Raw genomic sequence first — 24,936 nt, 5'->3', positions numbered from 1 at the left:
ATTACACACTGTCTTGATTAAAGAAAGAAATAAGGCAAATGTGTGTGGGCAAGTATATAAGATAGTTTATTCTTTAACTCGTTGGTTACTATAATATAAGGTATTGGTAGACAGGCTCCGCAATTAGACCACTACGTTGGGTCCATTTTGCGTGCAGTGTTGGCCAATCATTCCAACCAGCCAAGCTCCTTCCAGTAGGTCAGAACACTGCTGGGGCGTTCGCAGACTTCTTAGAGCGACCTTGTAAGTTTTTTGGTTCTTACTAAGGTTTTTGTCCATTCTAGGATTACATGAGTGACCGTTTCGTCCTCGGCTAGACAGTCTCTGCACTAAGTACTACAGGGTATTGTTAAAGCAAACAGCAAAAGCTGTCATTAAAATATAATAGGCACAGACTTATTTATATGAATTTTATCAAAATGTTTTATCAAAACATTGTGCTTCCCGGAATTTGAGCGGGAATCTAAAAACGTTATTAACTCCAATAATAAAACTCGTATCTCTTGGCAAATAACATTACGTATGTGAAAATGAAAATTTCCACAATAATTACTTCACTTTAGGGAAAAACATTTTCTTTCGCGATAATGGTGAATGAGATAACGAGAAACGTGTTGATTTTCGAGAAAAAAATATATTTTTAGCACATTGAAGATACATTTTCTTCCTCGTTTGTGAAGCGTTGAACAAAAAATTAGTCGAATATGTTTATCGTTTAATACTTAAACATGATTTCTAGCTTAAGCTGCCTGACTTAAGTGAAAGTTTGCAAGTTATGTGAGGTGTACAGTAGGGCTCTTATATGCGTTATTGCTGTTAAACTTAGGAGGGGTTTGCTTAGACATTTATTCAAATATAAGTTAATAAACCATAGTTGAATGGTTAACCTCAATCATAAAATATTATATTTTTGTGTTTATCTGATTGCTATTAATGCTGTTGATAGATAAATTTGCCTTTTGTCTGGTTATTTGAGCGTTAATATTAAATACTAGCTGATACCCGCTACTTCGTCCGCGTACACGAATAGTGCTAATAATAATCATTGTTTCTTAAAACTTTAATAACCTTATATTACATGAAGATATCGCAATATTTAAATTTTTTTTTAGATAAGAACCATGTGTCTTAGAAATAAAACTTAATTAAAATCTATCAAGTAGCTTTTCCGTTATTTACATAGATAAGATGTTTCTATTCTGATGGTACATGTATAAGTCATAAATGATCTTGGATGTTTTTTTAATCTATTAATTTAGAAATTGCTCGATTATTAATGTTATGGTTGGGACTGTCAAAACAATTGTTAATTCGTGCTGACTTTTACTTAATATATTAATATATAATACCGCATTTATCACGGTGAGAGTTCCGAACAGCTGTTTCACCCAATTTCTGCCGATGAATTCCACCATCTAGATGTGTGGCGGTCCTCCACAGTGCGCTTTTCAAGGAGCTTTCTTTCACGTACTACAAAGGTGTGGAATGAGCTTCCTTGTGCGGTGTTTCCGGGACGATAAGACATGGGTACCTTCAAAGAAGGCACGTATACCTTATTTATTGTTATCCTTAAAGGCGGGTAACGGTCCTGTGATACCTCTGTTGTTGCAAGAGAATGGAGGGCGGCGGTGATCATTCTATACCAGGTGACCCAACGCATACGCTCGTTTGTCCTCCTTTTCCATTAAAAGCGCAAATTTTTTGGAAACCGATTTTTTTCATAAATTATTAATTTTAAATAAACAAACAGTTTATTTATTATTATTACATTCGCTCTTTATTAACAATCTTACCGATCATTCTTACTTCGTATAGTGTAGTATATTACCTATAACTGTTATTGCTCTTATGCCGACAAAATATTATTTAAACTTTACGTAAGTGACAATATTAAGTTCATTATCTTTCCGTTTGATTTATGTTATACGTAACGCTGTTCACCTATTGAATTCTTCAACCTGGTATGAATAATTATTATATAAAAGAAAAATTGCAGGGTAGGCAATGTAGGGTAAGCTTGCCAATATCCTACATGTGCTAAATTCATACGAGTAGGTTAGTTTAGGTGAGGTTAGGTTAGGTTAGGTTAGGTTAATTTCGACATAAAGGGTCTTGACAGATAGACAGACTGGCGGATGGACGTACAATAAGGTGATCGTATAAGGATACATATTCTTCCTTAAAGGCTGGCAATGCTCCTGTGATTCCTCTGGTGCTGTAAGAGAATGTGTTTAGCGGTGATTACTCAACACCAGATGACCCTTACGCTCGGATTCGTTTTTTTCCTTTTGCAGTACGAAACCTTATTATTATTATTATTTGCAGAGGGTGGCTATATGGCTAGACCTGATTGGGTCCTATAGTAACACCGAGTCCAGAATTGAACTATTGTGTTCGCCACTCATACTTATAGCTCGTAGTCAAGCCCTGTCGCGTTTACGAGCCACAGTTTCTTCTTGACGCGAGTATTGCAAACAGCATCTGGGAGAAGGGTATAGTCGCCAAAGATGGTGTTATGCATTAGTGGGCCGCAATTGCAGAGGAGATGAAGAGGCGTTTTATCGGCCTGAAGGCAAAATCTGCAAGTTCTTTCGTTTTTTATTCCCACCACACTGAGGTGCTTATATAGGCGACAGTGCCCAGTTAGCATCCTGGTGAGTATGCATAGGTTTTTCCTGCTCAATGATAGGGCTTCATTCGCGTTTCTGTTATTGAAAGCCTTTATCAGTGCTTTGGAATGGTTTATACCTATTAAATTTTTCCAGCAATTCTTTTGCTGGGGAACGGCACAATTACAGTCTTTCCTGCATTTACTGATAGTTTGTAGGCTGTGCACCACTTTGAGATGGTGTTTAGCGCCTGTTGCAATATTAAACTTAGTAGGCTTTGGCAGAAGCCTCTGACTATGATGACTAACTCATCTGCGTACCCTAGTGCATCAATCCTGAGTTCTGCCAGCTTACTGAGTAGTTCATCGACTGATAGTGTCCATAGAAGTGGCGATAGCACGCCACCTTGTGGGCAACCTCTAGTAGTGTATAGCTCTAGTGATGTCCCATGAAGAGAAATTAGAGCTTTGCGATTTGGGAGCATCGACCTTACCCATTTGACAGTGGTGGAGTCTACGTCTTTGTTGATTAGTCCTTTGACTAGTGTGTCTGTCGGGGTATTGTCAAAAGCGCCCTCAATGTCTAGGAACGCACAAAGTGCTATTTGTGTGTCTTGTATCGCCTTCTCGACTCTATCCAAAAGTTGTAGAAGAGCCTTTTCTGTAGACCTGCCTCTACAGTAGGCGTGTTGAGAATTGGGAATGGGCTTAGAACATCCTGTCTTATGTACCTATCCAAGACATTCTCGATAACCTTCTGGAGAAAGGAGGTAAGGCTTATGGGCCTGAAAGAGCTAGGCAGGGAGTAGTCCGCTCTGCCTGCCTTAGGTGTAAACAGTACTTTAGCCTTAGTCCATTGTTCTGGAAGATAGCCCCAGGTGAAGCTTCCCCGGTACATCTTGACTAGAAGCGGTACTATACGTCCAAGCCCCTTTGGAGTTGCGCTGGAAAAATGTTGTCTAGACCGCTTGACTTATAGGGTTTCAGAGTTTTAATGGCCCACCTTACGTCCCAGGGTCTGATTATCTTAGCCGCTCTACGCCAGTCCTCGACGAGAGGCCGTTCTGAGGTATTTCTGTACGCGGTAGGTGAGCAGCCCCTGGAAAGTGGTGTGTAAGATCCATCTGGTCTCTTATGCAGGGTGATCTGGTGAGGTTGTCCTTGGCGAGCAGTTAGTGTATTCGGGCTCCTTGAGGAGTTTTGAAAAATCCTCGCAGAACCTCTTACAAGATGCTCGTTTGGCCTTCCTAACTTCCTTATTGTATTCTGTCAGGGCTTTTTTATAGGGTTCCCAATCTTGGCTCTTTTTAGCCCCGTTGAAGAGCCTTCTGAATTTGTTCTTGAGCTTGTTCAAGTTTGAGTTCCACCAAGGTACTTTCCTGTTCGAGAGCTGTGTGAAAGTGGGAATCGGTGATGCCATCCGTGGTTGCTTTCACTGCCAATTCTAGTTCATCCAGGGTTCTGATACACTTGAGGATGTTCTCCAAATTACTCCTGAATATGTCTTTGAAGACAACCCACTTTGTTTTCTATGGATTCCTAAACGTATGTATGTGATTTTCAAGGCTAGCCAAGAAGTCAAATGCTATAATATGTCGGTGATCCGATACCAAAATTTCATCACTGACTCGCCAGTTCGATATTCGCCTGGCAATGATGTCGGTAGCGAAAGAAATATCTAAGTCTTCCTGCTACGAAACCTTAATAACAAATTATTTTACGCAAGTAATTTAAGTACTTAATTTTCACTCACATAAAATGTTACAAAAGTGTTAACATGTTAAAAAAGGACGAATTAGGACGGTACATTAATAAAACACATTTAATATTCAAATTCACTTTATTTTAAACGAAACAAGGTCTTACCTATACGTATTATAGACAAGAGTTTGTTCTAAGAACAAAGTAACCATTTCATAATCTGACTCTGGAAACACGGCGGCGTCGCCCGCGTCGGGAGACTCGCCTATGATAATTCTAATGAACAATATATACACCAACTTTAGAAATATGTACATCACAACTGTTTCACTGTTATATTTACAAAGTGGACAGTAAAACTATAAACACATGATCGGATTTGGTATAAGCGAACCATTGGACACGGTCTTGTATCGGACCATATTAGATAGTACGTCGCGTGGTCCGTCGCACAAAATTGATTATCCTTTTTTTTGCCCAATTATGTGCCATGGACAATGTGACATAAAATCGATTACGGTCCGGTACCAGATCATGCCGATAATTCGGGCGGACCAAATCCGACTATGTGTTTAGACTATAAGGTTTACATTAGCAGTGTAACTGTAAGCGTTTTTCCTCCTCTTCTCCGCTTCCTTGTCATCTTTATTTTAAGTTAAAACGTCGCGGTCTTACTACCTCATATATTTAACAAACTATTTACTTATTTAACATTACATATACAGAGGGTATGGACTAGAAAATATAATCTTTTACATACATAATATAATGAAGTAGTATTTAACTGTGGGGTCATGCTGCTGACATTGATATAGTGTTTGCTTTGCAAGAGAGCTGTTCGTGCTATATATCAGCTTGGTTATTGACAACCACTCAAAGAAAAATTTAAAGAAATAAATATTGTGACTGTTCATAGTCAGTACATTTATGAACATATAATGTACGTTCTCAGAAATCGTCACCTTTTGGCGTCTATATTGTGATTTTCATAATTAAAACACAAGAAAAAGGGATTGCTTGTAACTAATTCTAGTAGGCTTCATAAGTTACATAGTAACTAGCTTTAAGGTTTTAATGTATACACTTTTTTAATAAAGCCCCAGTCCCTGTTCAGGCATTATATATAAATAAATTTAACTGTTTTATTATAAAATGGCTCTGTCGTAAATCCTACTACTCCACAGCTGAATATCTAAGCGGTCGGACAGCCTGGGAGTAGATTATGATGATTTTATAGCAATAACCCTGACAGTACAATATTGTCAATAAAAACAAAAAAGAATGCTGGGAGAGTTTCTTGCACCGTTTCTTCTTTCTCAGAGCGCTATTTGTTTCCGAAGTGGTCGTAGTGTTTGAACTGACATAAAAAAATAATTATTCTAAAGAACTTTTGAGAATAAAATGTCTTTTTATGCCTTTATATTCTTGTTGTATATCCCGAGTGAGTGTGTGAGATAGTTAGTTATACTGACCCTCAACATTTCAATCCATTCCTATTTAATAGCTTGTTCTCATTTATTTTTTTTGTAAAATAATAGTAGTCGTGACCAAAACATTTTAATTTTAGTTTTATTTGATATTTTATTTCAATAGAAAATCATATCCGCATTGCCTTCATCGCTGTTATTTGAAAATGACTTTGAAATATTTGGGATCTAACTTAACAATAATTGGAATGTTTGTTGTTTATATAATTTAATTAGTATTAGACTGTTATTATTATTCATAGTCCTTTGAAATGTTACATGACCTTTGCATTTTTCAGAGGACGCAATTTTAGTTTTGGGACATGTGTCCCAAAACTTTACAAAACAAAACAAAAAATAGAAGCTTAACGCCAAGTTAGTGGCTTCTTTAATTTTAAGTTAAGGGCAACATTTATTGAACATATTTGTAAGCAAAGCGATTTGCTACAAATTGTCTTTACGAATTTTATGTAGGACGCAGACTTTCCGAGATATCGCGAAAAAGGTGTTTACATCCCTTTTTCCAAGATGGCGGCCGGGGTACAAGGGCTGCAACTCACAAACTTGGGGTTAAGATCCTATTGACCCCCCACATATTTCCCAAAAAAAAAATTGCGTTCTCTAATTAATGCAATATTCGGTCCTTAAATTGTAATATTTCAATGGACTATTAGGGCATGAGAATCGAATAAGTCATTCCTTATATGATGCCCTCAAACATTTTGAATAAGTGTGTGTTATAGTGACTTACAAACACTGTCAAGTTTTATATTTAATGGAAGCAGCCAAATTATTCATAATATATGACCGTATTACTTTTTTAGGTTTTAGTTATCAGTTTTTTGGTGAAAAAGTAATACTTATTCGACATTTTGAGCTTTATAACAGTGAGCTGGTTTACTTACCATCCTGTTATCCTGAAATTTATTATTTTCATCTTCTGTTCCGACTATGTAACCCATTCATCCTATCCCCGTATTCATGATTCAAAGGAAACAGCGGGTACCAAACCTGCATTTTTTTTCTAAATGACGTAGTCGGACGCCTCTATATCATAATTCATAAGTTTATCTATACTTTAGTAATACAATACGAAATATTTCTATTTTATTATACCTAACTTATTAATATAACTTATCAACTTTTATTTATACTAATTTATATTAAATAGTTCGTTTTTATAAACAATCATTCAGTTAAAATATTATTTACAACCATTAAGTAACAATACTTCCTTTAATACCAGCGTCATAAAAATAACACAATTAAAATATACAAAATGATGCAAAATTTAAGATACAGTCATTAATAATTATATTATGTATGAGATATTTATAATTAATATGACATTTGACAATGAATGTGCTTTATATAAGCTGATATTGAGCTTTATATTCAAATGTAACATCTGTTTATAACCATAGTAGTGGCTCTCGTAAATAAGAGAAACTCATTTACAACTCCATAACCTGTTGAAAGCATTGATGGTTCATGAGGACATAATATTATATTGGTGGAATATTGAGGAGTATACTCCTCAGTCTCCTGCCAATATAACGATGAATATAAATCGAGATGCATCGCTTAGCCCACGTACATTAACAGTACCACAATCAATCATAGATGAGTTAGTACCCAAAAAATTCACGGTTAACTTATAAATATTATGTTCGTTTACAATAAAAGATCTTTGAGAATATTATAAGCGTTTCTATGTCGCAAATGTTGATTTAAATAAGGATGGCTGGGGAATTAGGTTAACAATTTTGATTAGTAGGGAGTGGTCAACGGCAAAATTTCCAGCTGCTGGGAGTGTTGACGTCGTAGGTGATCACCTGCAGGCCACCGAGGATAGCAGGTAGGTGAGCAGCGCGCAGCCCAGTGGCGAGGTGAGGTAGGATGAGGCGCGGTTACTAGTTTGCATGGCGGCCGGGTGCTCACCTGGAGACATTGTAACTTGTCACTATGTGTCACATACAATTTTTTTATGACAATAAGGTGCGGGAAGAGCAGGACGTTCAGCTGTTGGTTATTAATTCGCCCTGCCCGTTACAATGCAGTGCCGCTCAGGATTCTTAAAAAAAACCCAAAAATTCTGAGCGGCACTACAATTGCGCTCGTCACCTTGAGACATAAGATGTTAAGTCCTATTTTGCCCAGTAATTTCACTAGCTACTGCGCCCTTTACACCAAAACACAAGAATGCTTACATATTACTGTTTCACAGCAGAAATAGGTGCCGTTGTGGTACCCATAATTTAGCCGGTTTCCTGTGCAAAGGAGCCCCTACTGGTTACTCGCTACCCTCAAACTTCTATGTAGACTATATTACAGTCGGTACCATTGAGCACGTGCACGGCCACGGACGCCGGGTGCGCGTTGCTGGGAACGCACGTGTAATTCCCGGAATCAGTGAGCGCCGCCTTAGTAACCAGCAACTTGCTGGTGGTACCACCCTCCGTCTTCTCCGTCTCCAGGCTGATGCCACCCCGCGGGGAGTCGAAGTCTACCACCGAAGTGCCGTGGTACCTGTCAATACAAGGACACACATCAATCCCACTGATTGAAAAACTTTAGAAAATTCATTTTCAAAACATTTTGAAATTATTCTGTCCCTTATTGGCATATTAAGGGCTTTGGTAAGGGTTTATAAATACAAATTGGTTTCTGGTGATCCAGCGCGGCCCCGCCCGTCCCGGGGGAGGATATCTCCGGTACTCATCAAATTTAATAAGAAAAACATAAAGTAGGTCCTACATCATTATAAACTCTCATTATTCGCATAGTAATATAGCGATATAATAGCGATTTTTATATTATTCTGTTCCATCCACAAAACCGCTATAGGGTTGCAAGATTGCAATCGAATACAACAATTGTAGTACGATATATTTGGTAGGTCTGAGAGGTATTTTTTTTATATTACTTTATATGACAATACAAAGTTTGCTGGGTCAGATAGTAATATTTATTAACGTATATTTAATATACATGCACTTACACACACACACACACAGATACAGATATATCCTATTCCTATAATATTTTCTTTTGCCATAAGTTTTCATAAACTTAGATTGTGTTTTTGGTACTGTTAATAATAATTGATATGGAAGAGCGTGGCATTCTGACACAGTTGTTCCTCACTTAATCCTCATCCACTACTATGTTTCCAGTGTGCATTATCTCTATGCCACTCACCAGAGAACAGAAGCGCTGGACGGAGGCGAAGAGTGCACGTTGACAGAACACGTCAACGATATCGTGCTGCCTTTCTTCACGTACACGTCTTGGGAGCCCCAGATAGTTGCTGCAGCAGCTGCAAACAAAAATCACTTTATTATTTAGCTAGGTTCAATGAAGATTTTCTATTTTATGAGACCGTTCCTCATGCGATATGTCCACAGTTGAGTCAATACCTTTACTACTCGGCAAAGTCGAGTTAGTAAGACTCCTGTGGGGAGGTGTATATGTTTTTCACTTTATTATATTTAAATCAGCGAGGTTCGATGAAGATTTTCAATTTTATGAGACCGTTCCACACGAGATAAGTCCAAGGTTGAGTCAATACCTTTACTACTCGGGAAAGTCGAGTTAGTAAGATTCTTGTGGAGAGTATATGTTTTTATAACAATCTCAGAAAATGTTTGATACAAATATATACTTAAAAAATTTGTGTGGTAAAGGTTACTTTATTTGAATTTATGTTAATAAATGACTTTCTTATATACCACACATTTCTTATGATACCACAGATTGGCAATGGAGCGACCACCCTCATTGTTCCATACCCACATTGTAAGTTGTTGAAAATATAGCTCGAGTTAGTTTCTCAAAAATCGCCATATCAGTATTAACGAGAATTACATAATATAAACAATATGTTATGTTTTTTTTAAAGTGATAACCCTCACTTTTAGGATTAATACACAAATAAAATTTGAAAAACAAAATTTTATGAACGATGCGGGACTCGAACCCACGACCCCCGGCGTTCCGTGCCGGTGCTCTAACCAACTGAGCTAACCGTTCGAGTAACGGTTAGCTCAGTTGGTTAGCTTCGTTATAAAATCTTGTATGCTTTTTTCAACTCTCAGGTTGTGGCTTCATCTACAGGATCTACTTTACAGTTGATAGCCTGCTCAATATTTGCATATTAGGAAATTGACTTGAGATGTCGCATTTATAAATCTTAACAATATGTTATGTTTTTTTAACCCTCAATTCTAGGATTAATACACAAATAAAATTTGAAAAACAAAATTTTATCTGTGTATTACATAAAATATTTAAAAGTAATGATTTTTAAATATTTTCCTATATTAAGAATTTTTCTTATATTCAGTCTTTCATATATTCAGTTTGATACGGGCTCAGTTAATTCTTTGTCGTGATTATAAATACTGACCTATTGACGTTATCTATAATTTTAGGTTTGTACAAGGTAAGTTAACTTCCGGCTTAATAATGATTGATCTCATAGTTTGTATTTCATTTTAATCATTATTCTAAACATTTAGTAAATTATTATAATGAATAAGTAATTTTCTTCTCAGATAATTTTCAATTACTACAAGGATTATTCGTGATAGTAAATCTCTTAAAGGGTGAAGTAGAGTCTGGGTAACGAAAGTTGGCGCTGGAATTTGTTTGGTTTGCAAAGTTTAATGCAACATTAAGGGCAATTTAACAAATAAGATGGGTATAGTTTCTGTTCCGGTGTGGTTTTCTGTGCTTTGTTGGGATTTTATTTTCGGGATACTGATCTTATCTAACATTGAATATTCTATTAATGATTGTTATAAATTTGAAGTACGTAGAATATTGTTTTGCATGACTGGCAAGTTCATTGAAAAAAGTATTTATGATTCCAGGTTTTATGTAATGTTCATTCAAAATTTAATTAAGATTCAAAATAGAATGAGTCAAATATACATATACATACTTTGTATTTATAATGTTGATACTGACTACTGATTAATTAACATCCACTAAAATATTGTAAATATTCAATATCAAAATAGGTTTATACAATTTTCTTTCTTCTCTAGTATTTTTGGAATTGCTTCATTTAGATTATTTAAACTTGCCCCCATCTTCCACTGCGAACTTTCGTTAACAAAACGCGACGATCTTCTACAACTATTTACACAAGTCACTCCTTTTTTTTTGCCCACCGAGCGAGGGTCATCTTTGGTGGATGTGTTTTCACGATTAAATTTGACGTACCAATGTGTAACTGCAGAACATGTTGAAGTATTCTATTAGACTTGTCTTACTGAAATTTTTCTAATTACATTTTCTTTAATCTTATATATTATTTCATATGTTATACAATATTTCAGCTTTATCAGCCAGTATTAACTTGAATTATGATTACAAAAATCTTGTACCTCTATCTCACTTTTTACTAAATGCCCCCAGATAGCATAAATCAATAAGTTAAGTCTGAGGCATACTTTTTCAAAAGTGTGGTAGATTTTGACGTTCAGTTCCAATGTTTAACTACGCAATATGCTCGTAGTAGCAACGAAGACAATATACGTTTAACTTTCGTTTTGCAGATTTTCATGGTGATGGAGAGGTGGCCGGAATGCGAAGGGTTAAATTATTTTCAAATTCCGTGATGCATCATCAATGATGCAAATTGTGGGGTGATATCTACTTAAGTGAATCCCGTACTCGAACGTTGACGGCTACTAAAATTACTATTTCTAAGAAGTTTTCTACGTGTATTTCTGCTATATTTTTGATTAGAACTAACAGCTCCAAAGAGTTTGATATAGTAAGCGCGACTCAGCCAACTGATTTTTCCCATAAAAATCTATATATTAAACGTCAATTAATGAATTTCATATAATCAAGCTTGCCATACAGAAATTCGCTTCTTGTGTTTCACTTATTGAACTGTACATCTTTTACAAATGAATGCATAAATGAAACCACTAATGTTTCGTTGTTTCATCACAGTCATTTACAACATGAACATGGAATTAAAACAGAGCATGCGACTGGAACATTGGAACGTGAGGGAGATAACAATCGCGCACATCTTTTTGTGGAAATGAATTAAAAAGCTACAGAAAAGTTGATTAGGCAAATGAAAGAGAAAGGAAAGCGTGCAAAGCAAATTGGGCTAATGAATAAACAGGAGTACCTGAGGGTCGGGGTGCGGCGGGCGCGGGAGTGAAGGACTCATCTGGAATGTACAACACAACGTCTTAGGAGAGAGAGCTAAGACGGGACGGCGAGCGAGTGACTGGCAAAATGATTAAATTTGATTTATTATTTTTAATTCAACTGTATTTACATGAAAATTCTAAGAAAAAGGCCAATAATCATTTCAACAATTATCTATGCGGTAATAATCACAGCCGAATATAAATTAATCGCCATTCGGTCTCTACATCACAGAGTCAAGTATGTAGTAAATTTTAGAATATTTTTCATGTAACAAAAAATCTACCAATGAAAAAATACTGAAGACAGCTTTCTTATTCGATATAAGTAGTACTCCAAAAAATATTACAGCCGTCACTTGAATGTCGCCGTCGTTGAGAATCAAGAATTATTAAATAATAAATGTTAGCAATGTAAATAATTTAGAATAACCAAGAAAGTAAAAAGTTTGCTTCGATTATTTCAAAAACGTTAACTTCTCCAATAATATGATACATTTTAAAAGAATTTGCAAGCACCAGAACGATATTACCAACAGTAAGAAACCAAGTCCCGTAAACAATGAATCGCAAGAACAAAAAGTAAGAACAATTGAGATTCGAAACAGTTTTACAACTCGTGGAATTGTGTCTATTTGAATAATATTATTGCTTAAGTTGTGAAAACTGGCGCTCGAAACCAATCTACTGATACGAGTATAACGACACATTTCAAATTATTTACTTCATAAAAGTGAGTAGACTTATCTGGACACAACTTTGCAGAAGTAAATTTTTATTTTTCTGCTATATGCGTGTTTATTTGATTAGTAAGTAATATAACTAGTAGTAGTAACTGCATAATTTATTAAATCTTCACCTATTCAACACCAAAATAAGTCTTTAATCCTTGCATTATTTTCCTTGTAACTGGCATATCTAACCAATATTTATTCTGCATTCCATAATCTTTGTTTGGCCTCAATGTTCTGCCATGTAAGATTCGCAAGTAATAATCGAACGCATACCGAACTTTGGAACGAATTGCTTTCAAAGGTTATCTTCTTCCTCTTCATTAAAACAACTCAATATTTAATGCGAAAACTGAACACGTATTTGTGATTTGATACTCAATGAAACGAAAAGCGGCACTAAAAAAACGGCAACATAGAATAAGGAGAACATTAGTTAGGTAGCGATTATATTAATGTGATCATGAATGATGCTTGCTCTGCCCCAAATTCTAACAACATGAAACAAACATTAATTAAGAAGTAACTAGTTAATAATTAACAAATAGATAAACATAATTTCAACCAAATGTAAGAAATACGTTACGTTAGCCAAGTGGTCAAAGCACTGGATTCAAGCTGTTGTTTTTTAGAGGAACTGTGCTCCCGAAATGGAATGCTATCATTTATTTATACTTTCATGTTAATTATTTATTACAGAAGTAGATTCACCAGAGGGGGGAGAGGCAGCGGCAATTTGTAGGCATGAAGTCGGGGACATCTTGTAAAGGGTTGATAGATTGTAGGGTATCTCTTACTATGTATAGTAGAGAAATGATTTCGCAATTCCGCCGAGTGGATAAATTTTGCAAATATAAATTTTACAAATTGAATGTAGGTAGCGATTGATGTCTTTTAGGTAGCCGTTTTAAGGACGTAAAGCTAACAAATACTATATATGTAAATTGAAACTAGTCAGTACGTAGTCCGTGTAAATATTTAAAATCTAAACACAAAAAATGCAAATAAAGAGCATTATACTAATGGATTGTCAGGTAACATTTACGCCTGCATATTTTAATGTAAAAACTAATTTTCGGCTCTTTAATTATCACATAGTTGATTAGTAATCAATACATCGGCTCTCTACGAGATTTATTACTATATCGGCCACTAAAGCCGATATGACGAACGATATTGCCGAATAGTTAGTGACCCTGACTACTAAGCTAGAGGTCCCGGGTTCAAATCCCGGTAGGTGCAATCATTTATGTGATTAATATGGATGTTTGCTTCCGAGTCATGGATGTTTATATGTATTTATGTATGTCTAAGTAAAGTATATTGTAATAGATATATCGTTGTCTTGTACCCATAGTACAGGCTATGCCTAGTTTGGGCAAGATAATTTGTGTAAAAGTGTGTCAATAAAAAAAAATATTTATAAATGTGAGCTTTAATTTAATTAATACCAGAGTATATACACATTCTGGAATAACATTTTAGTAATGATTAACTCTAACATTAGGCAGGCTATCAAACCATTATTTTTACTATGCATAAAACTGGCGTTGGAATTGTGAGTTTTATTTAATACGTTTCTGACCTTGCATGCGTCATTCCACCGTCAAAAACGTCAGCCAACCTTGACTGACGGTCAAGGTATATTAATTCAGCACTATTTGGGTGAATCAATCTGCACTATTGCTATAAGAGATTCTTTGAACAGGATGAGAGGGCTCTCTTACCTCCAAAACTGCTGCAACATATATGAACCCTTGGTGCCCAAATCTGGTTTTCCATCTATAATAATACAACTGGACCGAAGAAACTGAAACTACCAGTCACCAAAACAGCAGCGAGAACATCTTTGGATCACTTAACACCAGCAAACTCACAATGTGCGAACCCAACAACAGATCCATAAGGTCGGAAATCAACCAGCCAGATGCAAATTTGCCATGGATTGAACCAAAACTCGGTGAATGGTAGACGGATACAGACATCAATTATGAGAGTCCTTTGGAAGTCCCGTTGCCTACTATCCTAGCCTCTTGCAATGTCCAAGACAGCCCTAATCTTCGGACCATCTACGATAATACGGTGCACTGAGACCCAAGAACCCATACACGGTCGAGTATTGCCTTTTGCGATACATTGACTGCGACAGTCGGCGTATGAACAGTTTAACAATGAGAAGACTTAGGAAGAAGAATTAGAAGAACTAGGAATTTGCTGCATTAGCATGTTCTTTGCCGTGTCTTACTCTGTTTTGTGTTCGTAGATAATAATCTAGTGTTCACAACAGTATGTGTAGTGTAAAAGTTCATCTCCCCATTATTATATAACAGTATATAGATTATGAATCTACTTGAACACATTGATTGATCCTGAAATACAATCTTAATCTTCACCTTGGTTGTGTCATGATCTGCAAATAAATATATTTATGTAATAATAAGTCAAGGCTCATTAACCCACCAAATAAAAGAGTTAACGCAGCGTGAAAGGTATAGCTGTAACATATTATTACGTTATGAAATATTGTAAATTTAACTTACGCTCGCATTATTCAGTGAATCAGGCGCCGTAATTGGCCGCGGGCAGAATCTGAGAGGCGCTGGAATATGAGAAGGGCGTGCCTGACTAATGATGTAGAGCGGTGTGCCGGTATACACCGGGTCGCCCATACAGGGTTCCCATTTTACACTACGTATTTTACATACGAGACATTCGAGTCTCGTGCCAGATTTTGGCGAGACAACACGTCCTGAGGATGCCTCGTGTAGAGGCGAAACACGTGTTGAATTGTTTTAAAGACAAATATTGGTGGAATTAACACTAAAGAAAACTTAAATCATTTGTATAATTATGGATTTCCGCAAAGTAACGCCTAATTCAATAAATTTTCTAAAATCTTAATAATATATAAATTACGTGACACGTTGTTTGTCCGCGATGGACTAATAAACTAATAAACGGATTTTAATGGGGATTACTTCATGGAGTGCAGTGTGGTACAACTTGAGAGATAGGATAGTTTTTATTTCGATTTGGGACCCACAATTATATTTACTTTCAATATTTTTTTGGAGATAATAAGGAGGAATATGGAGATATCTTCTATGAGAGAATTTAGTGAAGCACGTTTTGACAGTTCCGCTCTGAACCAATTTCATTATAACAACAGGGAGCATTTTTTACGAAATAATTCTTGATGTTTTGAAATATTGTTGGCAAATTCCTATAAAACAGTATATTTTTTATTATCTACAGAACAACGTCTGTCGGGTCAGCAAGTGTATTATATATATTTACTTTAGATTCTTACCTGGATACATTATAATACTCAAAATCAAACTAAAACACATTGTCATATCGGAATGTCAGCTACATTAAATCTTAAACTTGAAAAGTTGAATCTGAATTAATGATGAATTAGCAATCTCCTCACCTAGGGTTAATTGTGATTTAAAAGGCATAAAAGGCATTTATTTTCTCAAAATTGTTTCCTTTACAATTATTTTATATGTCATTTCTAATATACTAGATACTACCGCTTCCCCTAGAAACTCTCCCACCATTCTTTTTTTGCGCTCTTTCAATAAAAATATACAATATTGTACAGTCATTTCTATTGCTATAAAATAATCACAATCTAGTCCCAGGCTGTCCGATCATTTAGATATTCAGCTGTGGAGTAATAGGATTTACGACAGAGCAATTTTTTTTTATAAAACATTTAAATTTATTTATAGATAATGCCTCAACAGTGGCTGGGACTTTATTATAGAAGTGTATACATTTACCCTTAAAGCTATTATGTATCTTATGAAGCCTACTAGAATTAGTTACAAGCAATCCCTTATTTCTAGTGTTATATGAAAATCACTATTAAGAGCAAAATGGTGACGATTTTTGTGAACGTATATTAAATTTTCATAAACATTAATATTTATTTCTTTAAATTTTTCTTTGAGAGACTGTCTATAACCAACCTGATATATAGCACGAACAGCTCTCTTTTGCAGAGCAAACACTATATCAATGTCAGCAGCATAACTCCTAGTAAAAAACCGTACGTCATGATGCTGTGAAAATAACTGAAGAACACTAATCTAGCGGTCGCAACATTCGTGTACTCTCTAATCTTTCTAATGGAATATGCCGCCGAGCTGAGTCTATCTGCTAGATGGGCAATATGTGGACCCCACTGAAGCTTTTTACCTGACGTAATACCCAAGAAGACCGTAGTGTCCACAAGTTCCAATCCCTGGTCATTTATAAGTACTTTGGTTTGTACCTCCGCTGTGTTTGGTGTAATGAACCGTAAATACTTTGTTTTTTTTACTGTTTAAGTGCAGATTATTCGTCTCACTATCTTTGAGAGTGCATTGTTTACCTCGCCATCAATATCTGCACGTCGCTTCAAAATAAGTGAAATATCATCAGCAAACAATACAATCTCATGGCTATCATCTACCACAAACGGTAGATCGTTAATATATATAAGAAACAAGAAAGGACCGAGAATAGAACCCTGTGGAAAATCTATTCCCACAGGTTTACCCGAAAACCGTTTGCCATTTACATCGACTATCTGAATTTATTCGCTTAAATATGATTTTAACAGATGAAGGGCTCTATCTTTCAGTCCATAATGCTTTAGTTTTAGGAGTAAAGTTTCATGGTGGACACAGTCAAATGCTTTGGACAAATCACAAAAAATGCCCAATGCATCCTGTGACTCTTCCCAGGCGACAAAGATATGCTCAATGAGTCTAGTACCCGCATTAATTGTTGATAAGCCCCTAGTGAAACCAAATTGATTTTTGTTCATTAATTTACAAAAATGCATTTGTAGCTGTTGAAGCAAAAGTTTTTCAAAAATTTTACTTAAAACAGGCAGCACTGAAATAGGTCTGAAATTAGAAGGGTCAAAAGAACTGCCTGATTTACACAAAGGTATAACTTTGCTGTATTTCATGAGGTCAGGGAACACACCCTCATTCATTAAATATTATTGCTAATTCAAGTATGTATTTTACATTTTTTAGTCGAATGGCCCTATAGGTCTTTTGTATTTTTAGGTTAATTAATTTGAAGATTTTTATTATATCGCTACCTGTAACATAATTAAATTTTAAATCAGTGGAAGATACTGGTACGTGTAATTTAAGCATATCGTGTGCTGCTTTTGGTGAAGAGGTCTTTGGTCGTGATAATCGGGATTTCGGAGAAGTATTTATCAAATTCATTTGCAATTTCTATTTCCGAATTTATAACGCGATTATTAATATTTAAACAGATAGAGGTGTTACGGCAATTCGGCCTACCAGTTTCATTGTTAAATACACTCCTTATTACTATTTTTACTATTTTACCTGCAATGAAACGTGTTTTCGCTTCATGGCAAACTATTTTAAAGAGCTCGGGGTATTTTTTTACATATATTTTAAATTCTGCACTATTATTGTAATGTTTCTCATAATAAAGGTCATATAAGCGTTTACGACTTTTGTGGATACCCATTGTTGCCCAATCATTAAAACAATGTTTGTTGTTTACTGTTACCATTACTGGAGTAAAAATCCTATCAAATTCCTCACAAAAGGAATTGAAGACTAAGTTATAGTGAAAATTAGCAGTTTCAACAGTGTAAAAATGGTATCGTATTTACCAAATTATTTCTAAACCTCTCAAGAAGACTACCCGTAACTGGAATCTTATATTTACTTTATAATTTGACCACTATGGTCGGACTGAGGATTATTAATTATGAGTTTACTAGTAATAGTAACATTTGTTAAAATATTATCTAAACAGGTTGCTGTTGTAGAAGTGGTTCTAGTAGGTTCCCAAAATACATTGAACAAATTAAAACTTTGAAATAAATTTTTAAGGCTAGTACAATTGGCCGAAGGTTCAAGCAAGTTTATAATAAAGTCTCCACACACTATAATTGACTTGCTGGGATTTCTAAATTTTGATAGTACCTCCTCCATTCTATGCTGGAATAATAAATTGCACTAGTTCTATACAAGCTATCTCAATTAGTTGTTCTATAGAGAGATTAACAAAATCTCTTCTATTTTTACATTTTAATCTATTATTAATAATAATTAGGGAACCTCCATATATTGCCCTACTTCTACAAAACGAACTGACTACTTTATGTTCTCTAAAACTAAACTGGAGCTGATGAATTTTACGCCAATGTTCTGTAATACATAATAAATCTATATTACAGCAGCTCAAAAACAGTTCAATTTCTAATTCCTTACTTCAGATACCTTGTATGTTCTGGTGAACATAATTAATGAGCTTTATATTATGATTTACTAAAATTCCGTCGATTTTTTTGAATTTGATCCGGCCTGATCAATTGTTAGACGTGTACTGTTTTAGAGAATAAAACACATGACCATAAGGAAAGAATTTTATAGCAACTAAGCAAATAATTAACGCCATATAATGCTATTATATGGATTTAATTTTCACAATAATTGTTTCGTTCAATGAGCTTTTGTATTCCATGGAAATACCTAGTCTTGCCATAAATACTAGAACAAAGAAATAAAAATTTCTATTGCAAATAACACTTATTATTTTACAGTGTGTTACTTTAATATAAAACAATTAAAAATATAAAAAGCTGTTTTGAAGTGGTCTCCATTGGCTGCAATAAAGTCCTTTAAACGTTGAGGCAAGTTATCAATAGAAGCACCCACTCTTTCCTAGGGAAAATTCTTCACTGCCAATCGTACGGAATGTTTTAGGAACTCCAAATTATCATGGCGTTTAGAGCAAGCCGTACTCTCTAAAACTCTCTACTGACCATAAATCCTAATCCAGCGGATTAAGATCGGGACTAGACGACGGCAAGTCTTCAGCTCTGATGAAGTCCGCAGCGTTCGTTTCCAACCAAGACTGCGTAGACCGAGCTTTATGACCCGGCCTCGAGTCTTTGTACTAAAAAAAAAGATTTTACCCCAGGAGGGTACCGGCTCTACCAGAGTTGGAGAATCCCTACCCGGGCACTCTAGCTCGGGCTGCCCTTCGTATTCTGGGGAGGGCACAGAACCGCGCATGACCAAGGACAAACGAGGCAGTATCACCACGGCACCCCGCTCCACACTCAACGTGGACTTTTGCAATATCAGGGGAATTCACTCCAATTTAAACGCCGTCCACCACCACCTTGAGACGGCGCAGCCGGCCTTGTGTTTCCTTACTGAGACGCAGATATCTCGAACTAGCGATACGTCATATTTAACGTACCCCGGGTGCAAAATTGAGCACAATTTTTTGCCTCATGCCGGGGTATATGTGTACGTTAGGGAGGATATCTGCTGTCGCCGTCTCGGCAATTTTGAGGGTAGGGACCTCTCCACTCTCTGGCTCCGCGTAGATTTAGAGGACCGCGTCCGCATCTATGCGTGTGTCTACAGATCCCATAGTGGTAACGCAGAAACCGATCATCTCATGGGCTGCTTTCAAGCGGCAATTGACGACGTACTTGCACAGATCCCCTCCGCTGAAATCGTAGTCTTGGGTGATTTCAACGTTCACAATGCCGAATGGCTTGGATCACGTACCACAGACTACGCAGGGCGATCTGTGCATAATTTTGCATTGGCGTATGGTCTGTCCCAATTGATTGAGTCGCCAACGCGGCTCCCGGATATGGATAGCCACATGCCGTCCTTCTTGGATCTTCTGCTGACTACACATCCCGATGGTTACCAGGTCTTTGTCGACGCCCCTCTCGGAACGTCCGACCATTGCCTGGTCAGGAGTTTAGTGCCTATCCGACGCCAACGTCGCAGACCACCAGCGACCCGCCGCGTTTGGCACTACAAGTCAGCAGATTGGGATAGGATGCGTTCCTTTTTTGCATCCTACCCTTGGAGCAGGGTTTGTTTCCCTTCGGATGATCCTAGTGACTGCGCCTTTGCAGTAGCCGATGTGATACTACAGGGTTTGGATATTTTTATACCAAACTCTGTAGTACCCATCGGTGGCAGATCACAGCCCTGGTTCGATGCGTCAGTAAAAGCAGCATCTGATTGCAAAAAACAGGCGTATCGAGCTTGGGTTGCGGCGCTGGGCACAAAGGATCCGAACTGCATAGTTCTTAAGAGGAAATACAACCGTGCCTCCAGATTTTTTAAGCGGCAAATCACCCGTGCAAAATCAAAACACGTCGTCAAAATCAGCGAGCAGCTTTCCAGTTACCCGACCGGAACACGCAAGTTCTGGTCGTTGTCGAAAGCTGCTCTTGGTAACTTCAGCCAGCCGTCCATGCCGCCGTTGCACATGAGGAATGACATCCTGGCCCATAAGGCAAAAGAGAAAGCCGATCTCTTGTGCACTCTTTTCGCCTCCAACTCGACTCTTGACGACAACGGAAAAACACCGCCGACCATCCCGCGATGTCAGAGCTCTATGCCTGAAGTACAGTTCAGACAGAAAACTGTTAGGCGAGCTCTGTTTTCGTTGGACGTCAGGAAGTCGAGCGGGCCGGATGGCATTTCTCCAATCGTGCTTAGAACGTGTGCCCCTGAGTTGACGCCGGTGCTAACGCGTTTATTCCGGCACTCTTATTCTAAAGGCGTAGTCCCTGACTCATGGAAGTCAGCCCTTGTCCATCCGATCCAAAAAAAAAGCAAACTACAGACCTATTGCTATTACCTCCCTGCTCTCCAAAATCATGGAGAGCATAATTAGCCGTCAGCTCTTGGTATACCTAGAGGGTCACCAGTTGATCAACGACCGACAATACGGGTTTCGCCATGGTCGGTCGGCAGGTGATCTTCTGGTATACCTGACACATAGATGGGCTACGGCTATTGAAAGCAAGGGGGAAGGCCTGGCAGTTAGCCTGGATATAGCGAAGGCCTTTGATCGTGTATGGCACAAGGCGCTCCTCTCCAAACTTCCATCATTTGGGCTTCCCGAGAGCTTGTGCAAGTGGACCTCCAGCTTCCTCACTGGGCGTAGCATACAGGTCGTTGTCGACGGATATTGCTCGAACCCGAAGCCCGTGAATGCTGGAGTGCCCCAAGGCTGTGTGCTGTCTCCCACGCTGTTTCTTCTGCATATCAATGATATGTTGGACACCTCCAACATTCATTGCTATGCAGACGACAGCACTGGTGATGCCATATACACGGGCCATGCAGGTCTCTCTTTGGAAATCGTCGACCAGTGCCGGGAGAAACTTGTGTCTTCTATCAAGTCCTCTCTTGAGAAGGTCGCGGAATGGGGAAAATTGAACCTTGTCCAATTTAACCCCCAGAAGACTCAAGTTTGCGCGTTTACCACTAAAAAAACCCCATTTGTCGTATCACCGCTCTTCGACAACACTTCCCTCAAAGCCTCGCCTAGTATCGGAATACTGGGTCTCGAAATCTCGAGCGGTTGCCAATTTCGTGGTCATCTGGAAGGCAAAGCCAAATTGGCTTCAAAGAAACTGGGCGTCATCAATAGAGCACGGCAATACTTCAAGCCGGCCCACATACTAGCGCTCTACAAAGCGCAGGTCCGGCCACACATGGAGTATTGCTGTCATCTCTGGTCTGGCGCACCCCAGTATCAGCTCAATCCATTTGACCGCGTGCAACGCAGAGCAGCTCGAATTGTCGGGGACCCAGTGCTCTGTGAACGGCTGGATCACTTGGCGTTGCGTAGAGACGTCGCTTAATTGTGTGTCTTCTACCGCATTTATCAAGGGGAGTGTTCCGAAGAGCTGTTTAACCTGATTCCTGCCGCCGAACTCCACCTTCGCATGACACGCCACAAGTTAGGATATCATCCTCACTATCTGGATGTGTGGCGGTCCTCCACAGTGCGGTTTTCAAGGAGCTTTCTTCCACGTACTACAAAGCTGTGGAATGAGCTTCCTTGTGCGGTGTTTCCGGGACGATACGACATGGGTACCTTCAAAAAAAGCGCGTACACATTCCTTAAAGGACGGCAACGCTCCTGTGATTCCTCTGGTGTTGCAAGAGATTGTGGGCGGCGGTGATCACTTAACAACAGGTGACCCGTACGCTCGTTTGTCCTCCTATTCCATAAAAAAAAAGTCTTACTGGAAGGACCATTCTTGGTTATTGAACATGGAGTTAAGGGGCTTCTCTACCTTCTCAAAAATGGTATCTTGATACACTTGTGCCGATGTATTTATACCGGTTTCACAAAAGTATGGCGCAGTCTCTTCCCACGAAACCGTCACTGAAGTCGGATAGTGCCAACGTTGCACTCTGTCGACTAATTGGGAAACTTCCTCAGAGCTTTTAGCATAAATACGGTAATTTTGTTTGTTAAAATGTTGCTCAATTGTAAAAATTTTGAGATACCTCACATTAGGTTTGCTCTTTATCTAGTTCTAGAGAACAGCCGTAATAAGTATGACTAGAACTGATATATCATAAGTAGAATTATGGTTGCCAATAAGCCTTGTAATTAAAGAACTTCTAAGAACTAAAATGACAATGTACTTGACCCTGAAAAAATTTCGATATATTTTGATTCAACGGTAATTGGTCCCATACTGTTGTAAACAACCACATAGCTAAGAGTCTAGACCACTGTCTGACAAAGTTCAAAACGGCTGTAAGCTGATTTATTCTCATCCAGTCTATTTTATCTATAATCTTTGTATTAATTATGCCACTTTTTTAAGTAACGCTTTCTAAACCTTAGCTAGTTGTTAAGACTATTCTTGAAAATAATTATAGAAGTGATTTCCAATATCAAACCACTCTGGTACTGAAGAAATGATGAGCAATCGCTAGCATTAGATTGCATCAAACGTTGTTTTTGTACACGAATAGGTCGTTGGTTGTTTTTATTAAGTAGGATATCTTGTATTTTAGGTAGATTGTAGTATTGGCTAAAATCTTGTACGCCCTTATTGGGCTTTGTAGTACCGTCCTTGACCGCACTGTGGAGGACCGCCACACATCCAGACGGTAGGGATGATATCCTAACTTGTGGCGTGTCTTGCGAAGGTGGAATTCGGTGGCAGGAATCAGGTTAAACAGCTCTTCGGAACACTCCCCGTGATAAATGCGGTAGCAGACACACAATGAAGCGACATCTCTACGCAACGCCAAGTGATCCAGCCGTTCACAGAGCACTGGGTCCCCGACAATTCGAGCTACTACGTTGTACGCGGTCAAATGGATCGAGCTGATACTCGAGTACGCCAGACCAGAGATGACAGCAATACTCCATGTGTGGCCGGACCTGCGCTTTGTAGAGCGCTAGACTGTGGGCCGGCTTGAAGTATTGCCGTGCTCTATTAATGACGCCCAGTTTCTTCAAAGCCAATTTGGCTTTGCCCTCCAGATGGCCACGAAATTGGCAATCGCTCGAGATTTTGAGACCCAGTATTCCGAAACTAGGCGAGGCTTTAAGTGAAGTGTTGTAGAAGAGCGGTGATACGACAAATAGGGTTTTTTAGTGGTAAACGGGCAAACTTGAGTCTTCTAGGGGTAAAAAAGGTTCAATTTACCCCGTTCCGCCCATTCCGATGTCGAGACTCTAGCCTTTGGTGTCATGGTAGCTTTCCTCTGTACAATTTCTAGCATGATTTTATCCTCGTATGAATAGCGACGAGCACCTGAAAAACATTAACAGGCTCGAATTTATTTCTGTAATGGTTCAGTCATATCACTTAGAACTATGACCAACGTTAAGTAGGTGTGCCGATGATTACTTAGGCGATGAAGTTTAATATCAAAAATTAAGTTTAGAGCATAATATTTAATGGTTAAATTATGGTAGTTGTTAAAAGCGCGCGGCCCTGAAGTAAATAATTGATATCTATGACCCTCGTCTCAAGCTTTCCAAAGCCATTTATATTTAATTTTAAAGCATCGTGACCCTTTGATGATTATCTGTTTAAATAGTAATCTGTGTTTTCAAAGAACCTTCCGAATACTAAATAAGATTGTAAAATGGATATCAAATATATAATTCAATTGATGGAATGATTTTTATAATTGATACACAATCTCGATCTCGATTATATTGTCATATTATATCGAAACCATGCAGTCAGTTTCATTGACCGTGCAGTGAAGCTTCTTGAAAACAGCAGTTGAGAAACAACGGCTTCCAAGCAATTGAAATGAATGAATTGTTGGGTGCAGTACGATGCTGAACTTTGGCTGCTGGAACCACCGACGGTCAGCGTTGTTATCGGGCGAGCGTAGCTATAACTATGAAAGCATATGAACGCGTTCAGTTCAGTGCTGATTAAT

At 37.8% G+C, this 24,936-nt stretch overlaps 1 protein-coding gene across 2 annotated transcripts in view; it reads right to left on the bottom strand.

Moving 5' to 3' along the window:
• Nucleotides 1-4,429: 4,429 nt before the first annotated feature.
• The window catches only part of LOC126975570 (protein sidekick-2-like), a 308,905-nt gene continuing 288,398 nt past the window's right edge, over nt 4,430-24,936 (bottom strand). The window contains exons 5-8 of one of the 2 annotated variants that reach the window (XM_050823516.1): nt 11,933-11,974; nt 8,977-9,094; nt 8,117-8,304; nt 4,430-7,716 (exon numbers count right to left, since the gene is read on the bottom strand). In XM_050823516.1, the coding sequence (XP_050679473.1) occupies nt 7,607-7,716; nt 8,117-8,304; nt 8,977-9,094; nt 11,933-11,974 (458 nt within the window). In that variant the 3' untranslated portion in view covers nt 4,430-7,606. The remainder of the gene's footprint in view (nt 7,717-8,116; nt 8,305-8,976; nt 9,095-11,932; nt 11,975-24,936) is intronic. The other variant, XM_050823517.1, reaches the window with a different exon arrangement.

Source organism: Leptidea sinapis, chromosome 36 (assembly GCF_905404315.1).
Source record: "Leptidea sinapis chromosome 36, ilLepSina1.1, whole genome shotgun sequence".
In the NCBI taxonomy this organism is placed as follows: domain Eukaryota; kingdom Metazoa; phylum Arthropoda; class Insecta; order Lepidoptera; family Pieridae; genus Leptidea; species Leptidea sinapis.
Note: the sequence above shows the minus strand (reverse complement) of the source record. Positions and strands in the feature narration are given on the sequence as shown.